At 38.3% G+C, this 23,124-nt stretch overlaps 1 protein-coding gene across 2 annotated transcripts in view; it reads right to left on the bottom strand.

Moving 5' to 3' along the window:
• EXOC6 (exocyst complex component 6) overlaps positions 1 to 23,124 on the bottom strand; it is a 796,835-nt gene that overhangs the window by 176,138 nt on the left and 597,573 nt on the right. For both annotated transcript variants that reach the window (XM_053692417.1, XM_053692418.1), the window contains exon 20: positions 9,186 to 9,259. In XM_053692417.1, the coding sequence (XP_053548392.1) occupies positions 9,186 to 9,259 (74 nt within the window). The remainder of the gene's footprint in view (positions 1 to 9,185; positions 9,260 to 23,124) is intronic.

The raw sequence follows: 23,124 nt of genomic DNA, 5'->3' as shown, positions 1-23,124 counted from the left end.
TTTTGGGGGTGGCACATGATTGCTCTTTTGATCCCTGGCATAGGAAAATATCAGTAATAATATTTAAAGGCAAATAATTACCATGTAAAACAATTACCCCATTGTTTCCCCTTCTTATTAACCCTATGTCATTGAAATTGTATGCTTGTGACTTTTTTTAACTTCTACCCCTAATTGTTGTTAAGAGTGTATAAGATGTTCTTGCCTGGTTTATTTACTGTATAAGTTGATATACTGATCAATAGTCAGACTTATTGTGGGATATATTAAAAGGACATGAAACCCAATTTTTTTCTCTCATGAGTCAGACAAAGAATACATTTTAAACAACTTTTCAATTTACTTCTTTTATCTAATTTGCTTCATTCTCTTGGTATCCTTTGTTGAAGAAACAGCAATACACATGGGTAAGCTAAAAACATAAGGTATATAAGTGTATCCTCCAATCAGCAGCTTCCGAGCACACCTAGTTATGCTTTTAAACAAAGGATACCAAGAAAATGAAACAAATTAGATAATCATGAAAGGAAAAAAACTGAGTTTCACATCCCTTTAACGCTACATGTAAAATCATATAAGTACACTGTTTCAATTCATGTTGCTCTAAAGAGAGTTTCAATTAAGATAAGATTATGGTGGATAATTCTTGAAACAAATTAACTGATTTTGGGGGTATACGGTCAAACCATTTATTTAAGTAACTATACATTAACCGTACTTCTGTGCTCAACACAGGAAGAAACAGTCAAGGGGGTATATTTATTAATGTGCGAGCGGACATGATACGATGTAGCGTATCATGTCTGCTGCACATTGATAAATGCCGACAGCATACGCTATCGGCATTTATCATTGCACCAGCAGTCTTGTGAACTGCTGGTGCAATGCCGCCCCTTGCAGATTCGCGGCCAATCGGCAGCTAGCAGGGGGTGTCAATCAACCCGATTGTATTCGATTGGGTTGATTTCAAGTTATGGAGCAGCGGTGTTTCCGACGAGCCTTCTACGGAGCTTGATAAATCCACCCCAAGGTGTTAAATAGCTTACAAACAACTACACCTTAATTATATATTTTCAAATGTGATTTCTTTTTAGGGCTATACTTTTGGAAGAAAAAACAAAAACATTTAGAGGTTTGAAAATGTAACTCAAGTTTAATCAATATTGTGTGGACTATGAAATCCTATTCAAGACCAAAAATTGTTATTTATTATTAGTATTAGTATTAGTATTAATATTTGTCTCCATTCGTCTCCAGAGCTATAAACATGTTTAGTCAAGATCAATTAATTCAAAACTTTCACCATTAGAAGACATGTTCTGAATATGTGGAATATGTTTAGCTTGAGATATTGTGTGACCAAAACAAAATTATTCATTACACCCCTCAACTGTCAACTGTTCTAACTAAGTGAACCATTTGGTAAACTCTAACCTCTGAACCAGGTTTCTCTACAAAACTGATTCTCTAGTTTCAGACTATGCAACTCTAGGGAGAAAAATAATTTCCCAAACCTTGACATCAGACTAAACCCCACGAGGTTAATAATGTAACTTAAGTGCTAGTAAGGCTGTGTTTTTCTAGGTCCAGTATCAAGATCCATCCATGAACCTAGAGATCTTACTACTTTTGACTAAGGCAAAAGGACGAGGATAATTTTATATACTTTATGAAAACTTATGCACAAAGTGGATTGAAATACATCTATTGAATATTGTTAATGCAGAGTATCTGCAAAGTCCATAGAAATAATTTAAAAATAATTCTAAAATGATGAACTGAAAAGGAATGCGATTAAGTAAATCTTCTATTAGATTGGAACATGGTTTTCAGCATAAGAAAAATAAAGCTAACACCTTGTGATTGGTTGGCATAAAAAGTAAAAATCAATGATGGAAAGAACAGTGGTATAAGCAAGTTATTTGTTTGAATGATAAGATTACTATATTACGGAGCCCCAGAGGTGCCACACAAGATTTTTTTTTATAAATCGTGAGCACATTTTGCTAAATCGGGCGCACGATTTAGTTAAGTTGTGTGCACGATTTATAATTAATTATAATCATGCTATTCCACCTTAAAGGGACTGTTCACCCCAAAATTTCTTCCCTTTACATTATTCCCAGTGATCCATTTTACCTGCTAGAGTATATTAAATTGTTTACAAGTTGCTCCTTTACTCCTCTTTCAGCATTTGAAATAGCTGATTTGGTCTGTGGTATATACTGTGTTATATACCTATACTGAAAGTTTCAATACTGGAGTATATGCTATTGACAAGCCTAAGTAAACACAGCCAGCAGAAGAAGTTACACTCTCAGTGGGCTGAGATTAATTGGTTCATGAACTGAACAGTTAAACAAACTGTCTGAAATGAAACGATTCCTCAAGATGAATCAGACTTCCTATCTCTACTAACACACTGAACTGAACTGAAAGTACTAGTAGCTGGTGGGCCAGAGCTCCTCCTTCTGTCAATAGGTCATCAAAACATGACTAGCTAGGGGAGGAGAAGGCTGATCTGTAAGGGGGAGAATTCATGTTTAAAGCGACAGTATACACCAATATTCATATAACTGCATGTAATAGACACTACTATAAAGAAGAATATGCACAGATACTGATCTAAAAATCGAGTATAAAACTTTTTAAAACTTACTTAGAAGCTCCAAATTTAGCACTGTTGATGAAATTAGCTGGAACACCCAGCGAAAGGGGCTGGGTGCAGATACTCCCCTCCCCCCTTCCCTGCATATGAAAAGACAGATTAGGAAAACAGGAGTCAGCATTGGTCTGTAAACGCACGTATACATCTAACACTATCAGGCCCATTTATCAAAGGGCTTGCGGACCTGATCCGACACTGCGGATCAGGTCCGCAAGACCTCGCTAAATGCGGAGAGCAATACGCTCTCCACATTTAACATTGCACAAGCAGCTCACAAAAGCTGCTGGTGCAACGCCGCCCCCTGCTGACTCGCGGCCAACAGGGAGATGTCAATCAACCCGATCGTATTCGCTCAGAGCAGGCGGACAGGGTTATGGAGCAGCGGTCTTTGTGACCGCTGCTTTATAAGTTGTGTTTCTGGCGAGTCTGAAGACTCGCCAGCAACACGGCCCTTCAAGCTCTGTACGGAGCTTGATAAATGGGCCTGTTTGAGTCTGAAAACCAGCACAATGTTATTAAAAAATAAGCAAAACTATGCATTGTTACAAAAAAACTCCCAGGTGTACTGTATAAATGGATCATCTACAAAACATTTATGCAAAGAAAAATCTAGTGTATAATGGCCCTTTAAGGTGGAATAGCATGATTATAATTATTTATAAATTGTGCGCCTAAATCAACACTGGCATAGCATACAAAGTTACCCAACACTTCCTTTCAACAAATGGCATAACTCTAGAGTGGGTTTTAAAATAAACATAAGTCTAAAAGACTCGCTCATGATTATAGACTCCTCCCACTGCTACAAAAAAGACACCTGGCTCCAACAGGGTAAAAAGAACAGTTCATTTCGGTACTCGCCGATGATGTCACGTTATCCTACCCACTATTTTCAGCACTGCATGTTCAAAATACTTAAACCAATAACTTTGTGTTTAAAGCGCCATTTTGAAACCTAGGTATTGTAAACGGATTGGTACAGAGCAAAGGATACCCACAGAGTGGGTTTGGAAAACAATTAAATTTGCAGACAAGATTTCTGATAAACGGTAGAGATATGTTAATCAAATGCTATTGATAAAAAGCATATTTGGGGTAGTTAGTTAGTAACAGGCATAGAAAATATTTACTTACAGTGGCCCTTTAAAGAATCGAAAAAGTGACCAGCCAATGGCGAGACACTTTCTGGAGGCTGGACATAGTGGCTGTCAATGATCTTTGATTTGTCCTAATTGATCACGTCCCACCTGAAACGTGGTGGCAACAGGAGTAGGACACTACTACAAGTAGAGGTAAGATGGATTCATCGCTTGAACACCCTACAGCCCAATGGACTTAATACCATGCTTGACTGGCACTGTTTCTTATAATGTGCTTTATATATCTAGATCATAATGGCCCTATGATGAGAGTCCATGATACTTAATATTCCACTTTCAATCTCTGAATTTTGGGAGCTTAGTGCCTTTTGAGTAGCTTTTTGATTTGTGGGTTGCTTGAGGGGTTATTCTATCGTAGTCCTATATAATATAAAATTTTGCCTTAAATGCCTTGTACATGCAATTGTAGATATATGTCTATGCCTCTGCATAGGTGTTATATGCATGCTTGGTATATGTCATCTCTGACTGTATCCTTTGTTGTACATATGGTTAGGGGTTATGTTGTTGGTTCCCTCCATACCGCTATGTGTTATATATTGCCCTAATGTGTAGTTGGCCCACATAGTATATCTATAGCCTTGCTCTCTTGTTGTCTATATCGTTATCGCCTTTGCATATTTTAGCAGAGTTGCTGTGATTGCTGCAAGTGTAATCCCAACATCCCTATGGTTACGATAATGCTATTGTCTGATTGGTCCCAGGACACATGTGACTGTGACGTGTGCCGGGTTGTAGGATGCGGTTACTTCCAGGTACGCGATTTGGCAGCGTATCAATGCTTATTCTGGTTCCAGATGATCAGACTTATTTGTAGCCATAGCAAAGTGAGTTTTTGTTTTACATGGATGCGATTTAGATACCTATTCATCCTATGAGTCACTGTTCACAATGTATCACTGATTAATGAATTGCTCAGATAGCTTCTATTTATGATCACATTATGTTTTTGTGTGTGACTGTGGTTACCATAGAAACCGCTTGACGTTTTTTGTCCTAATTGGGGGGGGGGGGGGGGGGTTGATTTGACTATTGCAATAAGTTTGTTGCACTTTGTACATTTTGTGTCTGAGTAAGGAGATACTTTATCCCCGAAACGTCACTTGTTTAACAGTAAATTTTGTACTTTATTGTAAAGACTAGTGAGTGCAAGTTTTTTGTTTGCTTATTGATCCCACTAGCACCCTGGCAGTTGTCGCATGGATTGAGAGTGCACATCTCAACTATATTTATATATATATATATATATATATATATATATATATATATATATATATATATATATATATATATATATATATATGTATGTGTGTGTGTGCCATACAAATAACATTGTGCTTACTCCCGTGGAGTTATGCATGAACCAGCACTAACTGGCTAAAATGCAAGTGTGTAAAAAGCACTGTGATAAGGTAGAAGTCTGCAGAGGTTTAAATACAAGGTAACCATAGAGGGAAAACATGTATTAACATAACAGTTTTGGTTATGCAAAACTGGGGAATGTGTAATAAAGGGATTATCTATAATTTTAAACAATAAACATTTTTAACCCCTTAACGACCAGCGCCGTACTCTGTACGACACTGGTTGTTATGCCCTTAAGGACCAGAGACATACTTTGTACATCGCTGCAGTCCTGGGCTTCTCTCTGCCGCGATCTTGCTCAAAATAGAGATATTGCGCTATTTATGCATGCCCCACGAGTGGGGAACTGCAGAAATAGATTTGCAGTGTTACCGATGCATCGGACAGCTGTGGTGCAGACCATTGGAAGGGTGGGAGAGTAATGAGGGAGGCGGGTGGGTGGCCCATCACTGAAATCACTGTATGTGTTTGAAATCATGGATTGTGTTTGAAATCATGGATCCACCCTGCCTTGTATCAACAATTCAGGCTGGTGGTGGTGGTGTAATGGTGTGGGGGATATTTTTTTGAAAACTTTGGGCCCCTTAGTACCATTTAAGCACCATTTAAACACCACAGACACCCTGATTATTGCTGTTGACCATGTCCATCCCTTTATGAATACAGTGTACCCATCTTCTGATGGCTACTTCCAGCAGGATAATGCACCATGTCACAAAGCTCAAATCATCTCTAACTGTTTTCTTGAACATGACAATGAGTTTACTGTACTCCAATGGCCTCCACAGTCACCAGATTTCAATCCTATAGAGCACCTTTGGGATATGGTGGAATAACCTTTGGGATGTGCAGCCGACAAATCTGCAGCAACTGCGTGATGCTATCATGTCAATATGGACCAAAATGTCTGAGGAATGTTTCCAACAACTTGTTGAATCTATGCCACAAAGAATTAAGGCAGCTCTGAAGGCAAAAAGAGGTTCAACCTGGTACTAGTAAGGTGTACCCAATAAAGTGGCCGGTGAGTGTGTGTATTTATATATATATATATATATATACACACTGTACATATATACATACACACACAAACATATATATATATATATATATACACACACATATATATATATATATATATATATATATATATATATATATATATATAAATTATATATATAGTAGTAAAGAATGGGGATGCACTCGCCAGGATTTCCAAAGTTACCTTTACATTCTTTACTACTATCAATACCATGGAAGCACCCTGGGTGGATGAAAAACATGGAAGGGGACTACACTCTCAGACCGGACCGGGTACACATCCTATGACCCTGTCCGGTCTGAGAGTGCAGTCCCCTTTCGTGTTTTGTATATGTCTGGGGTGATTACATAAGCCTGTGCACCCTTCATTTGTTCCCAGTTTGTTGGATTGAGAGCTTGCATTGTGTGGCTGTTTTAGGGCCCCAGGTTTTTGGAAGGGACCTTGACGTGGTACCTGGGCTTGTCCCATTTGGCCAAATGTGGTAACTAACCCTTCCATTTTTGCTTTTAATCTTAGCTGAGAGCTTGTGAGTGCTGGACTTTCTCTGTGTGTTATACATACACACACATATATATATATATATATATATATATATATAAATATTTTATGGATTATTTAGAATATTTTACCGTATGTATAAAAATTTTTATTAATTTTTATTCATATTTTTTTAATATTTCATATATAATATTTCAATAATGCACATTGAAGTTAGCATATTTTCATGTGTGCTAACCCGACCAGCGTTAATCTTAAATCACAAACCCAGATGCACAGTGTAATTTTTATTATTAAATATATATATTACTATAAATATCTGATGATGTTAATGTAAAATACATATCTATACCTATAAATTTATAGTAATATATATATAAATATGTATCTACAATTAAAAGTTAATAGTTCTTTATGTGAAGAAAATGGGAATGTGAACTATTAATAACTCCTGTCGGGTAAGGGCGCGAGTATAGGTGTTAGTTTTTTTAGTTTGTGCTCTCTATTGATTTCTATGGGGAGAAGTTAATGTGGTTGTGAAATTTAGATAGTGAGAATCGGCTTCCGCTCGCGCTCAAACTATTTACTATTAACTTGCAATACAAGCGCACAAAAAGCCTCCATCTAGCTAAGTTAACATGAGAGTGGGAGCGCAAAATAGTACTCCATTCATAATTAAGACCATAATAAAAAAAATTGCCAATTTACTTCTATTATGAAATTTGTTAAATAGATACCTAGGTTGGTATTTGGAGCATTACATAGCAGGAAATAGTGCTGCTATCTTGTGCTCTTGTAAATGGATAACATTCTTGAAAAAAACGCTGCCAAATAGTGCTCCAGACACGTGCACGCTCCTGAGCTTATGTCTCCTTTTTTCAACAGAAAGTAAAGAAAATGTGATCATAGAAGTAAATTAGTAAAGTAAAGTTGTTTAAAATTGCATACTCTCACTGAATCATAAAAAGCTTTGGGTTTCATGTCCCTTTAAAGGGACAGTCTACACTTACAACAACCTTAGTCCATCCGTTAGATTAAGTTGCGATTTTAATTTCTCACCCCTGCAACCATATTAAGTCTTTTACACATCCCGAGTTATGCTCCATGACAAGTTATATTCCGACAGTTAGAAATGGCCGCTCTGCTCCGCCTACCCAATACTTCACCCACTCTCTTATTTTCAACTGTCCAATTGAAAATTGATCACCGATTAAAATACTGTAGCGCGCATTCATTGCTTCGCGCATGCGCAACGTCACTGGGATCCAAGTATCCGGAACCAAAGTTTAGCTCTATGTTTCTTCTGCATTACAATATCACATGTATTGCTTCCACGGAGGAACCGCAAACAGAGGGACAGTTTTTGTGTTTGCTGACATAACGAGGACAGACTTCCGGTTTCGAGCTGTATCCCTATGCGCATGCGTATTAGAGTCTGATGACATCACTGGATGCTCCGTGCATGAGTGTTATAGGGAAGGAGAAGCACTCGATAAGGTAGGAGGAGAAGCTATTGGGAGGAGTTAGACGGCCATTTTTGAAACATAAAATATAAACTTCTTTACTGCAAATGTTGGTAAGTGAATAAGCGAAAATACGGATGCAGGGTATCAGTACAATTGTCATCAAGAGATCGTACCTATGGGCTAAGGTTGTTTCCGGTGTAGACTGTCCCTTTAAATGCAATCACAAACAAATATTCTGATATTAACATTTTATTTAAAAATAAATGTGTGATTTGTGCATTCATTCAACAATTTAATGAAACTAGTAAATGGTTGACCACCCACACAAAAATAAGAAATAGGAAAAGTCAATATGTGCCAGGGTTGCAATAGTTAATATCAGTATCACACATGGTAAAGGTGTCAAAAAAAAATATATTTTTTTTTAATTTATAATGTGAAAAAAGAAAAGTGATTTCTAAATAATTATAGTAAGGTTTATAAAGCTTTTCAGTAATAAGTATCTAAGTACATTTGAATACTGTCTGTTTTTCTGATGGTCTGAAATAAATTTGGAAATGGCTTATCGTAAATGTTAATCTAGGTGAAAAACATTTTTTTAGCATCATATTGTAATGTATGTCTCTCTTTTAGATCTAGAACCCAGCTTAGCAAAATAAATATCTCTCAAGCTATAATTTACCTAAAATTAATTAGGGTCCTCACAGTACTGAGAAGGTAATCTCGCCAGATCAGACAGCTTTAGTGAATTGGGCCCTCATTAAGCAGATTGGTATATATTCTATTGTTAATTATATCAGAAGTATTTATTAGTGAATATATTATGTATGTTTTCGTAGCATTTATTATGAGTATGCCCTGTATGCTTTTATAGAACTGGCACATTATTAAGCTGATAGCAGTTTCTCAAAGACTGAAGCAGTCAAAGTCAAATACAAATGTTGTTTTTATAAATATTAAAAGACAGATACGTGAAATGATGGTCTTACTTGTCGAAGGTCGATGAATGCTAATTGCAGAGTGTCTTCTTGAAATCCTGGGACAGGATCTGAACTTGCAAACACTGTAAGTGACAATGACATAAATTAAAATGTAATATTAATCTAATGTATTCAGCATTACATATAATTATAAATGTGTATTTTGTGTTTACTGAGAAACGTCAAATATGTATTAAATAAACTGTCACATACTGTAATCACTATCTAAATTTTAAATTTAGAGTAGGAATTATCAAAGCAATTCTCCTAATATTGCGATTAAAAATCCACATACGACTGAATTCTCTGATTTATCAATGCAAAGTGCGCCTAAATTTATTCCAAAAAATTTGTAAAAAAAAAGTCTGACTATACATTCCACTCACTGCGTTCGTGTTCGCTTAAATAAGGGTTAAATTTGCTAGTTTTAGTCGCATTTCCTAGAGTCCACCTTAGCATTACGCCCAGCTACCAATTTATCATTTTTTGGCACCTTTGGAGAACGCAAATTTCTCCTACAAATACGTGCATTATAGTTCTCTATAGGTACTGTGGAGAACAGCATTAGAAATCATGTTTTTGAGCTTGTGTCATGTTCACATCTATTTCTGATGTAGCACTTTCTGATTCTAGCAGGTCTATCTTTGGCTAGATACATTTGCCAAATATAGAACGCAAAATTGCCCCACAAATAACGACAATTCTGTTAACAATTTGAATGTGTTATGGTTACAAAGGGTCATTATTATAACAAAGGTAAATTAAAAAAGTATTGTTGTAACACACATAGGGGTCGATTTAATAAAGTGCTAGCGGACATGGTCCGCTGTAGCGGATCATGTCCACTGCACATCAATAAATGCCAACAGCATACGCTGTCGGCATTTATCATTGCACAAGCAGTTCTGGTGAACTGCTTGTGCAATGGTGCCCCCTGCAGATTTGCGGCCAATCAGCCGCTAGCAGGAGGTGTCAATCAACCCGATCGTATGCAATCGGGCGGAATGATGTCTGCCGCCTCAGAGGAGAGTCTTAAAGGGACAGTCTACACCAGAATGTTTATTGTTTAAAAAGATAGCTAATCCCTTTATTACCCATTCCCCAGTTTTGCATAACCAACACTGCTATATTAATATATGCTTTACCTATGTGATTGCCTTGTATCTAAGCCTCTGCAGACTGCCCCCTTATCCAAGTGCTTTTGACAGACATACATTTTAACCAATCAGTGCAGACTCCTAAATAACTCCACAGGAGTGAGCACTATGTTTATCTATATGACACACATGAACTATTACTGTCTAACTGTGAAAAACTTTCAAAATGCTCTGAGCTAAGAGGTGGTTTTCAACGGTTTTAGAAATCAGTTTGAGCCTACCTAGGTTTAGCTTTTCAAAAATACCACAAAATGAAAAAAGAAAATTTAAAGATAAAAGTCAATTGGAAAGTTGTTTAAAACTGCATGCCCTATCTGAATCATAAAAGTTTAATTTTGACTAGACTATCCCTTTAAGATTGCTGCTTCTTAACTCCTGTTTCCAGTGAACAGTTACATTCAGGGCCATTCGTCCCTTGTTAAATCGGCCCCATTGTCTTACCAAATTAATTTGCAAATTAGCCCAATGTAAAACACAAATGTAAAGGATTACTTGAAGAGGGCAAAAATACTATCTAAAATAACCATGGGTTTCAAATGATAAATCAGAACTTCCTTTTTTCGCATGGAGAAATTCCTCATAATTTGCCCCAGCTCGCCTTTCAAACAGCGCAAATTAATGCGTGCATTTTTTAAATAAATTTGTGAGCACCAGTGCGCCTCTCCAAGGGTGAGCTGCAGAGAACTTGGAGGAGAATATAATGGAGAATTATCCTAGCCCTTGATAAATCTAGCCCTTAGTATTTATATATTTGATAACTAAAAATTGATGCAGCAGCATATAGTTTAAAACATTTATAGGGACACTAAACACTATATAAATGCAAGATACAGTGACATATTGAAAGCAAAGATTAGTTATTCTAGTTGTTTAAATACTGAAACAAATAAGTGAAATGTTTTAATCACCCATAAAGCAATTGGCGCTTCCATATTGTAACCTAGTTTTCCTTTTTTGCTGAAGACAATTGGAGACACTAGAGTGTGCACCCAATAAGTCTGGGGTCTCCACTTAAACTTTATTGCATTGCTACTCATGATGCAATTTTAAACAAAGCAGGGGTGGACTGGGCCAGGGAGCAGAGTGGCAAGTGTTCCCTCCAGGACTGCCCTTGGTGATAGAATTAAGGCCATATAAATGGGTAGCTATTTTTCTGTCTATCTACCAGTATGTTTATATAAACATAAATACATATGTATGGGTGTGTAGGGCTTGCTTGCAGCTGTTGATATATGTACATTATGCTGTTTATCCTTAAACTGCTTGTTGACAAATCTGTGCCTAATCAGCCTAGTGTCAAACTTACCATGCACTCTCCAGAAGCCCTGGTTACTTTAACTTGCATTTGCTTCTAGTTTTGCATGCATATATTTTTTCCATCAGTAAGACAACCTTGAGAACATTCACTGACATTTGGCAAAATAAAACAGAAAGACCTAAAGGTGTAACATGCTTAGAGAATATGATAAGAATTGTAAGAGAACTTGAGACATGCCAAGGAACACCACTGTTCAGCCCACTCGCCAAGACTGCAATACTCATTTTCCAACAAAAAAATAAAGTATGGTTGAATTTTGTTTTAATTTGTTATTTTTAAACTAAAATATACATTACATGTGATTTGTTAAGTGTATATAAAATATGATTTTGTTTCCTACAGACTTTAAATAACAATTTTATGGTATAATTAAAATGTGCATTTTGCTGCATACTTTTAATACGAATTTCGAAGTTTACTATGAATATGATTTGTAATGCGGAATTTGTTTACGATGTTTACACTCAATACGATATTTACACAGCCAATTGTATAATTAAAGGGACATGAAACCCTTTTTTTTCTTCTTCATGATTTAGATAGATTATACATTTTTAAACAACTTTCAATTTACTAGAAGTTTAGCTTCATTCCCTTGATATCTTTTATATGGTATCTTTTATTGAAGAAACAGCAATGCACTGGGAACTAGCTGAACACATTTGTAAGAAAATGAAATTGGGCATACACGTTCAGTCACCAATAAGCATCTAGCTCCAAAATACTAAACATTTCTAGATATGCTTTGCAACAAATGATACCAAGAGAATGAAGCTAATTAGATAATATAAGTAAATTGAAAAGTTATTTTTTTTGTTTCATGTCCCTTTAAGTGCAATTCTGTACATGTAGGATGTGCTCCTCTCCATGTAAAATTTGCCATTACACAATCCTATGAATGATCTCTAAATACTATTAGATCTTTTTTAGAGAATTTCAGTTTAGCAGAGAGATTTAAAAAAATCTGTTACATAAGGACCAATGATCTAAATCTCTCAGCTCAGGTGAAATGATCTAAAATGATCTGTCAGTGGAACGAAGTCCATGATGGGATGATCTAAAGCTGCATTTTACACTTTTAGCTGCACATCTTGCTGAAGGACGTAACTAACATTTCTGTATATGATGCCGAGATACATACAAACAGAATAGTGCTCAATAAAATAAGCATATCATAAGAACATTTATGTTGTGAAAATCAGAATCATACTACGCATTAAAAACTTCTAAAAAAAGAAAACATAAAAATAGATGTTTAAAACCCATTGACTTGTATTATGCCATAAAATTGTCCTTAAAGGGACATTAAACACCTCAAGATATTAATATAAATTGTTTAAGTACATGTAGTAAAATAACTTTGCAATATACTTTCATTTTTTATTTTGTTCTTCTTTACTGTAATTTAATTCTGAATATTGTGGGCTTTCCAATTCATGTTAAACACGAATCCTGGTGAGAGGGCCAGTAGGCACGGAAAACTTGAGATGACCACCTCAGTAACACACTCCGACGCGCGTTTTGCGGCTCTGCCCTTTTTCAAGGAGTATTATACTCTCGCCGGGATTCGGTATCCAGGCGGCTGAACCTACCTGTGGAGTGGTTTGTTGATATATAGCATCACTCTCATAGAGCGTATGGTTACGGAGCACTATGATGACGTTTTCAGCTTAAGGAAATGGACTGACCGGTGCAGCTAATCAGCAGATGGTAATCGCAAGTATAATTTTTATACCCCTTGTTCACTGTATGGGCCGCATCGCTCAAATGGCAAGTTTGGGCTCTTTAGGGTTGGTATGATACGCTAGCTGACACACTGAACACTGGAGCTATACATCACATCCACACGAGTCATAACAGAGGTTTCTATATGCTTCTGGGACACTGTTACACAGATTACAGTTATATGGATATAACGCATACCCTTAGGGCTATTCCATACTAACACCGCTCTGTTACGTATATTTAAACAGATTAAGTGTGACGTTCAGGAGGAGAGGAGCGTTGTAATGTCACGGCATTAAAGGAGACACTGAAGCAGCTGGGGATCGAATTTTGTTATAATTTTGTTGCAACTTCAATCAAAATCCCATGTTCTGTTTTACAAGTGGATTACAAAAGTTCTCTTTACCCCCGTGCTTCCTTTCGATGAACTGTGCTCAGTTTGGGGATGACCCCTTTTTATCTTTCCCATAGGGACGCCTAAGGGAAATATATGCGTTTGTTTGGAGTGTGTAATTGCTGTATGCAGGTCTGAATGGGGATGGGCTGGGTCCCTTTCACCTTTATTCACCGTTTGGAATTTTGATATCATTAAATATTATTCAATTTAATCTTTTTGGTACGCCGAGTATTTGTTATGTGATGAGTTTTGGGTATGTAGGCGATACCTTACTAGTGCACCCCGGTACAGAAAAATTGATCTATTTAATACATACAAGTAGTGCTGTTACATTGCGTTATTTTTATATGTATTAATGTGTTTATATGTGTATACATGTCTGTAAATACATATACACATATAAATACACATAAATATAAATATATATACAGTGGATATAAAAAGTCTACACACCCCTGTTAAAATGTCAGGTTTCTGTGATGTAGAAAAATGAGACAAAGATAAATCATTTCAGAACTTTTTCCACCGTTAATGTGACCTATAAACTGTACAACTCAATTGAAAAACAAACTGAAATCTATTAGGTGGAGGGAAGAAAACAAATAAAACTAAAATAATGTGGTTGCATAAGTGAAGCAATCACACTCAAAATCATGTTAAATAGGAGTCAGCATACACCTGCCATCATTTAAAGTGCCTCTGATTAACCCCAAATTAAGTTCAGCTGCTCTAGTTGGTCTTTCCTGAAATTTTCTTAGTCGCATCCCACAGCAAAATCCATGGTCCACAGAGAGCTTCCAAAGCATCAGAGGGATCTCATTGTTAACAGTTATCAGTCAGGAGAATGGTACAAAAGAATATCCAAGGCATTACATATACAATGGAACACAGTGAAGACAGTCATCATCAAGTGGAGAAAATATGGCACAACAATGACATTACCAAGAACTGGACGTCCCTCCAAAATTGATGAAAAGACGAGAAGAAAACTGGTCTGGGAGGCTACCAAGAGGCCTACAGCAACATTAAAGGAGCTGCAGGAATATCTGGCAAGTACTGGCTGTGTGGTACATGTGACAACAATCTTACGTATTCTTCATATGTCTGGGCTATGGGGTAGAGTGGCAAGATGAAAGTCTTTTCTTACAAAGAAAAACATCCAAGCCAGGCTACATTTTGCAAAAACACATCTGAAGTCTCCCAAAAGCATGTGGGAAAAGGTGTTATGGTCTGATGAAACCAAGGTTGAACTTTTTGGCCATAATTCCAAAAGATAGGTTTGGCGCAAAAACAACACTGCACATCACCAAAAGAACACCATACCCACAATGAAGCATGGTGGTGGCAGCATCATGCTTTGGGGCTGTTTTTCTTCAGCTGGAACTGGGGCCTTAGTTAAGCTAGAGGGAATTATGAACAGTTCCAAATACCAGTCAATATTGGCATAAAACCTTCAGGCTTCTGCTAGAAAGCTGAACATGAAGAGGAACTTCATCTTTCAGCATGACAACGACCCAAAGCATACATCCAAATCAACAAAGGAATGGCTTCACCAGAAGAAGATTAAAGTTTTAGAATGGCCCAGCCAGAGCCCAGACCTGAATCCGATTGAAAATCTGTGGGGTGATCTGAAGAGAGCTGTGCATAGGAGATGCCCTCAGATTTGGAGTGTTTTTGCAAAGAAGAGTGGGCAAATCTTGCCAAGTCAAAATGTGCCATGCTGATAGACTCATACCCAAAAAGACTGAGTGCTGTAATAAAATCAAAAGGTGCTTCAACAAAGTATTAGTTTAAGAGTGTGCACACTTATGCAACCATAGACACGGATGCAACCGATGAGTCCATGGATCTGCATCCTTACTTGTGGGATTTCACCTCCTGGTCAGCAGGAGGAGGCAAAGAGCACCACAGCAGAGCTGATATATATAGCTCCTCCCTTCCCTCCCACTCCAGTCATTCTCTTTGCCTACGTTAGTGATAGGAAGAGGTAAAGTGAGGTGTTAAGTATAGATTCTTCAATCAAGAGTTTATTATTTTTAAAGTGGTGACAGAGAGTACTGCTTTGTTCTAGGGTGTAGCCATAGTCCATATCAGTCTCTTCAGTAGAGCTTTTGGTGGCTTTAGAGCAATAGGAACTGGTGGGACATAATTCTCACTGGGCCTCCTATACCTTTATGCTGCCCTAATCCAGATAGCCTAAGCACATTTAAACTCAGGCCTATCTTTTTCCACAGGGCTATGAGAGGGAGAGGACCTCTTACACCTGCTGGACTGTCCTGCTGTCGGACAGCATTTAAGGTAAGTGCTAAACTTTATTCATTCTGGAGGAAGAATTCAGAGTAAAGTTGGCACTTAATCTTTATTTGAAATCTGGCTTACATAAGTTTCATTCAGAAGCTCTTATGTTGGGACTTTTATTCCTCTTATATAGAGGGCAATTTGGGACAGCTATAAGTACAGGCACTGGGGCTATAGGGAGAAAGCTTGGTTTTTTTATACATATTTGAGACTATAAGGGATATGATGGTGGCTATGATCCCTTAGTTTTCTATCACTACGTTGTAGAGACGTGTTTGGGGAAGTTACGCCCACGATGGGCGGGGCTTAGTTTTGCACGCTTCCCCTTAGTTATTGCGCAGTCCTAAACAGACAGGAGTGGATGCATATGTGGCTCTACTACCGCATGTCTTTCTGAAGTATCAGACAAGCGGTTGTAGCGTTTTTGTGTTCCTGAAGTGTCGGATCCTTTTTTCCCTGCAGTGTCCGGTTCGTTTGATGACTACAAGAGTTCCGGTCAGGGAGTGTTTCTGTTGGCAGGTAGGCACCTCAGCAGAGTTGCTGAGGTGTATAGGTCTCTAAAGTTATTTTTTGTTTTTGTTTAACTGCTGGGGTACGTTTTTTTTTCTGTAGTAGAGAAAAAGCAGTAAAAAAGTTGCAGTTTTAAAATTTAAAGGCACAGTATCGTTTGTTTTTTTCTGTCATCAAATTTGTTAAACGATTTGATTAGCCTTGTATATATGTTTTTCTCTTATATTAAAGAGGTTACTTTTGTGATTTCTTATAGAGACGGTAACGTTTTTGACATAGGAGCCGTACAAAATGTTACTTGCTCCATGTGTTTGGAATCTAATGTGGAACCACCAATCCCTTTCTGTCCTTCTTGTATTGAGAGGGCTTTGAGTTATAAGGAAAAGATTTTTCATGAACAAAATTTTTCAAAGGTTGATGCTTCTCAGGAATCTAATGAAGAGATTCAGAGTATACCGTAGCTTTCTACCCAAGCATCCCAAGATTTAACGCCCGCTCAAGCAGTGCCCTGTACTTCTACTCCAGTGATTGCTGGAGTTACCTTAAAAGACATAGCTGCGGTTATGTCTTCTACAATTTCTGATGCGTTGTCTGCTTTTCCTATGTTGCAAGGCAAGCGTAAGAGGAAGGACAACAATATTGTTAGTGAAGTTTCAGAAGCAATGGTGGAAATCTCGGATGTACCCTCTCAGGGAACTGAGTTGGAGGGTATGGAGGTTCTCTCAGAAGGAGAAATTTCAGATTCAGAAAGTGTATTACCTTTGACTGATTCAGAGGTTGTATCTTTCAGGTTTAAACTAGAACACCTCCGCCTGTTACTCAGGGAATTGTTAGTGACTTTAGATGACTGTGATTCTACAGTAGTCATCGCTCCTGCAAAGTCGAATAAATTGGACAGATATTTTGAAGTTCCTTCTTACTCAGATGTTTATCCAGTACCAAGACGAACTTTGGAGATTATCTCCAAGGAATGGGAGAGACCAGGTATTCCTTTTTCCCCATCCCCTATTTTTAAGAAGATGTTTCCTATAGCGGACGCTATCAGGGAAACTTGGCAGATGGTGCCTAAGGTGGAAGGAGCTATTTCCACTCTAGCCAAGCGAACTACTATTCACATTGAGGATATTTGTGCTTTTAAAGATCCCATGGACAAAAAGTTGGAGGGTTTACTTAAAAAGATTTATGTTCACCAGGGTCTGCTATTGCAGCCGGCTGCGTGCATTGCTACGGTCACTAGTGCAGCAGCTTATTGGTTTGATGCTCTGTCTGAGTCTCTCAGAACTGAAACTTTAGAGGAGATCCAGGATAGGATTAAAGCTCTAAAATTGGCTAATGCCTTTATTACAGATGCTTCTCTGCAAATTACTAAATTGGCGGCTAAGAGTTTGGGGTTTTCTATCCTAGCCCGCAGAGCTTTATGGTTAAAGCCCTGGTCTGCGGACGTATCTTCCAAGTCTAAGCTTCTGGCAATTCCTTACAAGGGAAAGACCTTGTTTGGACCGGGCTTTAAGGAAATTATTTCTGATATCACAGGAGGCAAGGGTAATCTCCTTCTTCAAGATAAGAGAAGTAAACAAAAAGGACGACAAAGTAATTTTCGTTCCTTTCGGAATTTCAAGGGGAATTCTTTCTCTTCCTCCTCTAAACAGCAAGGGAGCTATTCGCAATCTAAGTCTAACTGGAGACCAAACCAGTCTTGGAACAAGGGTAAACAATCCAAGAAGCCTGCTGTTGATTCCAAGACAGCATGAAGGGCATGCAATCCGGGTCCGGATTTGGTAGGGGGCAGGCTCTCTTTTTTTTGTTCAGGCTTGAGTTTGAGACGTTCAGGATCCCTGGGCGGTAGAAATAGTGTCTCAGGGATACAAACTGGAATTCAAGAATTTTCCTCCCAGAGGAAGATTTCTTCTTTCAAGATTTTCTGCAAACCAGATAAAAAAAAGAGGCAATCTTACATTGTGTAAGAGACTTCTCCTCCCTGGGAGTAATTGTTCCCGTTCCAGCTCAGGAACAGGAGCAGGGGTTTTATTCAAATCTCTTTGTAGTTCCCAAAAAAGAGGGAACCTTCAGACCTATATTAGATCTCAAGAGTCTAAACAAGTTTCTCAGAGTTCCATCATTCAAGATGGAAACTATTCGTACCATTCTTCCATTGATCCAGGAGGGTCAATTTATGACGACAGTGGACTTGAAGGATGCATATCTTCATGTTCCTATCCACAGAGATCATCACAAGTTCCTAAGGTTTGCTTTTCTGGACAAACACTTTCAGTTTGTGGCTCTTCCTTTTGGGCTGGCCATGGCACCCAGAATTTTTACAAAGGTTCTGGGGTCTTTGCTGGCGGTTCTAAGACCACGGGGCATTGCGGTGGCGCCTTATCTGGACGATATTCTGATCCAGGCGTCATCTTGTCAACAAGCAAGGTCCCATACCGACATTGTGCTGTCCTTCCTGAGGACTCACGGGTGGAAGGTAAATCTGGAAAAGAGTTCCTTAATACCAAAAGCAAGGGTGACTTTCTTGGGAACTGTAATCGACTCTATATCCATGAGAATTTTTCTGACAGAGGTCAGGAAATCAAAGATTCTAGATACCTGTCGAGCCCTTCAGTGGCACAGTGCATGGAAGTAATCGGACTGATGGTGGCAGCAATCGACATCATTCTGTTTGCTCGGTTTCACCTCAGACCTCTGCAGTTAAACATGCTCAGGCTGTGGAATGGAGATTATACAGACTTGTCTTCTCAAATAACCCTGGAACAGGAGACAAGGGATTCACTTCAATGGTGGTTGTCCCTGGATCATCTATCCCAGGGAACATGTTTTCGCAGACCATCTTGGGTGATTGTGACAACAGATGCCAGCCTTCTAGGGTGGGGAGCTGTCTGGGGTCCTCTGAAGGCTCAGGGAGTGTGGACTCCGGTGGAATCTGTTCTTCCTATAAACATCCTGGAACTAAGAGCGATCTTCAATGCTCTTCTGGCCTGGCCTCAATTGGCTTCGGCCCAGTTAATCAGATTCCAGACGGACAACATAACGACAGTGGCTTACATCAATCATCAAGGAGGAACGAGGAGTTCCTTAGTGATGACCGAGGTAGCCAAGATAATCCTGTGGGCGGAGGCCCATTCTTGTCATCTGTCAGCGATCCATATCCCAGGGGTGGACAACTGGGAGGTGGACTTTCTGAGCAGGCAGACTTTTCATCCGGGAGAGTGGGAACGCCATCCGGAAGTATTCTCCAACCTGATCTTGTTAGAATGCCAAGCTCCCGAGATACGGGTCGAGGTCCAGGGATCCCCAGGCAGAACTGATAGATGCTCTGGCAGTTCCTTGGTCTTTCAATCTTGCATACTTATTTCCTCCGTTTGCACTTCTTCGAGTCATTGCTCGAATCAAACAGGAGAGGGCATCAGTGATCCTCATTGCTCCGGTGTGGCCTCGCAGGATTTGGTATGCAGATATGGTGGACATGTCATCCCTGCCACCTTGGAGACTTCTGTTGAGGAAGGACCTTCTCATTTCAGGGCCCTTCTTTCACCCAAATCTAGTTTCTCTGAAGCTGACTGCTTGGAGATTGAATGCTTAATCCTATCCAAGCGGGGGTTTTCTGATTCGGTCATAGAGACCATGATCCAGGCTCGTAAACCTGTGACTAGAAAGATTTGCAATAAGATATGGCGTAATTATCTTTATTGGTGTGAATCCAAGGGCTACTCATGGAGTAGAGTTAGGATTCCCAGAATTTTGTCTTTTCTCCAAGAAGGATTGGAGAAGGGTTTATCGGCAAGTTCCCTAAAGGGTCAGATCTCTGCCTTATCTATTTTGTTACACAAACGTCTGGCGGATGTCCCAGATGTTCAATCCTTTTGTCAGGCTTTGGTTAGAATCAGGCCTGTGTTTAAACCAATTACTCCTCCATGGAGTCTGAATTTAGTTCTTAAGGTTCTACAAGGGTCTCCGTTTGAGCCTATGCATTCCTTAGATATTAAGTTGTTATCTTGGAAGGTTTTATTTCTTGTTGCCATTTCTTCAGCTCGAAGAGTGTCTGAGCTTTCGGCATTGCAATTCAATTCACCTTACCTTATTTTTCATTCGGATAAGGTAGTTTTGCGTACTAACCTAGGGTTCCTTCCTAAGGTTGTTTCAGTTAGGAACATTAATCAGGAGATTGTTGTTCCTTGTGTCCTAATCCTTCTTCTCAAAAGGAACGTCTTTTGCACAATTTGGACGTGGTCCGTGCTTTGAAATTTTATTTACAAGCGACAAAGGGCTTTCGTCAGTCATCTTCTTTGTTTGTCGTTTTCTCTGGAAAGCATAAGGGTCAGAAAGCTACGGCTACCTCTTTCTTTTTGGCTGAAGAGTATCATCCATTTTGCATATGAGACTGCTGGACAGCAGCCTCCTGAAAGAATTATGGCTCATTCCACTAGGGCTGCTTTTGGGAGAAAGGTTCTTCAAGCAGTGGTGCCTTCCGTTTAGGTTCCCTGTCTTGTCCCTCCCTTTTCATCCGTTTACTCTAGCTTTGGTATTGTATCCCACAAGTAAGGATGAAGATCCGTGGACTCATTGTGTCTTTAAAAAGAAAAGAAAATTTATGCTTACCTGATAAATTTGTTTCTTTTTAGACACGATGAGTCCACGGCCCGCCCTGTTCTATGAGACGGGTTATTCATTTTTGTAAACATCAGACACCTCTGCACCTTGGCTTTTCCTTTCTCTTCCTAACTTTGGTTGAATGACTGGAGTGGGAGGGAAGGGAGGAGCTATATATAGCAGCTCTGCTGTGGTGCTCTTTTCCTCCTCCCGCTGACCAGGAGGTGAAATCCCACAAGTAAGGATGAAGATCCGTGGACTCATTGTGTCTAAAAATCGTGTCTAAAAAGAAACAAATTTATCAGGTAAGCATAAATTATTTTTTTCTTCACTCTACCTAAAAGATTTCAGTTTGTTTTTCAATTGAGTTGTACAGTTTATAGGTCACATTAGAGGTGGAAAAAGTTCTGAAATGATTTATCTTTGTCTCATTTTTTTTAGATCACAGAAACCTGACATTTTAACAGGGGCGTGTAGACTTTTTATATCCACTGTATATAATATTTAATCTATAACCAGCTAGTGAGGATATGGGTGGCTAGGGACAGGGCACCACTTGTATAATTAATTGTGTTGATCCTGGTGCAGAAAATTTAAATAATTACATTGATCAAAGAGAGCACTAACAGTAAACCTAATTCTGCAACCCCCTATTAAGCCAATCAAACACAAACATACAGACACTGTCCCTTTAAGAACAAATCAGAGTATACATCACACTCATATTGAGATAAATCAAATTAATATTTATTAGGGCAATAAAAAATAAACAAATTTAACTGAGCCTATATCAGGGATCCCTAAATAAATGTTACTGGTATAAATGTTGCAACTTAAAATATATCATAGCCATGTAATGTGGCACAGAGTAATCAGCAATCTGTTAATATAATATAATATATATATACACACATACATACATATACATCTTTAGATATCAAAACAATGAAACTGGAAAAGAATAGTGTGTATTTTCTAATATCCAATTAACCATATAATATAAGAATACACAATAGATTATATTAAACTATGGATCTATTACACCATCTCAGGGCTGTAGAATCTAATTTTGAACCTGCCTGCTTACCATAAGATATCATGCTCTTTTTGAGCAATATACAACTGTATAGAGCTAATTCACAATTCTTGTTACCAAATCTCAACACTCCGTCTGTCAGTTAATCACCTTATTCCCTCAATTACATTATAGTTTGAAGAGTTTTCTGCTCAAAGTTCAAAAACATACAATATGCTATAATGATAGAAGAGCTTATGCATGCCTTTAGGGGAATGATTACTGAAGTATTTTGAATGATACTAATTCCACGGCTGTCAACATATTTTCAAACATCTGCTTTTGTTGTAGCATTCACTCAATAAAAACCATACCTCTAGCGAAAAAACAATTAAAGAGAATCTCTTAAAGTGGGAGTTAGCTTAACATGTTAACATCAGGTGCAAGCCTCTAAGCACTGCAATCTGCAGACTGAAGGAATGTCTATCTTTATCTCTAAAGTGAAAACTGAACATAAAGATGACCCCCATTGAGCTATGGTTATGGCATAAAATATGTACCAAATCTTACAAAAAAATGTAAAGTATTTTTATATAAATATTTTGTTTTGTAATTTGTCCTAGGGGCTTTGAGTCCTTGAAAGCTGTGTGGCTGTCTGTGAGTGCTGGTGAGCACCCAGAGCTGTAAGTTTTGTACCGTAATTGGATATGTGCCCAGTGCAGTTTAAGAGTGCAGTCCATTTTTGTTTTGTATGTAGTTAGTAAAATTACAAGGGCCTGTGTCACCCTTGTTTGTATTTCAGTGTGTTTGGTTAAAAAGCATGCATTGTGTGGCGGTAGGTTAGGAACCCAGGATGAAGAGACCTTGGGCGAGATTACATATGTGGCGTAGGTTTCAGCACAATTGCTTAAACCCGCCTCGCCCGTAAATTC

Source organism: Bombina bombina, chromosome 9 (genome assembly GCF_027579735.1).
Source record: "Bombina bombina isolate aBomBom1 chromosome 9, aBomBom1.pri, whole genome shotgun sequence".
In the NCBI taxonomy this organism is placed as follows: domain Eukaryota; kingdom Metazoa; phylum Chordata; class Amphibia; order Anura; family Bombinatoridae; genus Bombina; species Bombina bombina.
This window is presented reverse-complemented; position numbering and strand designations above follow the sequence as displayed.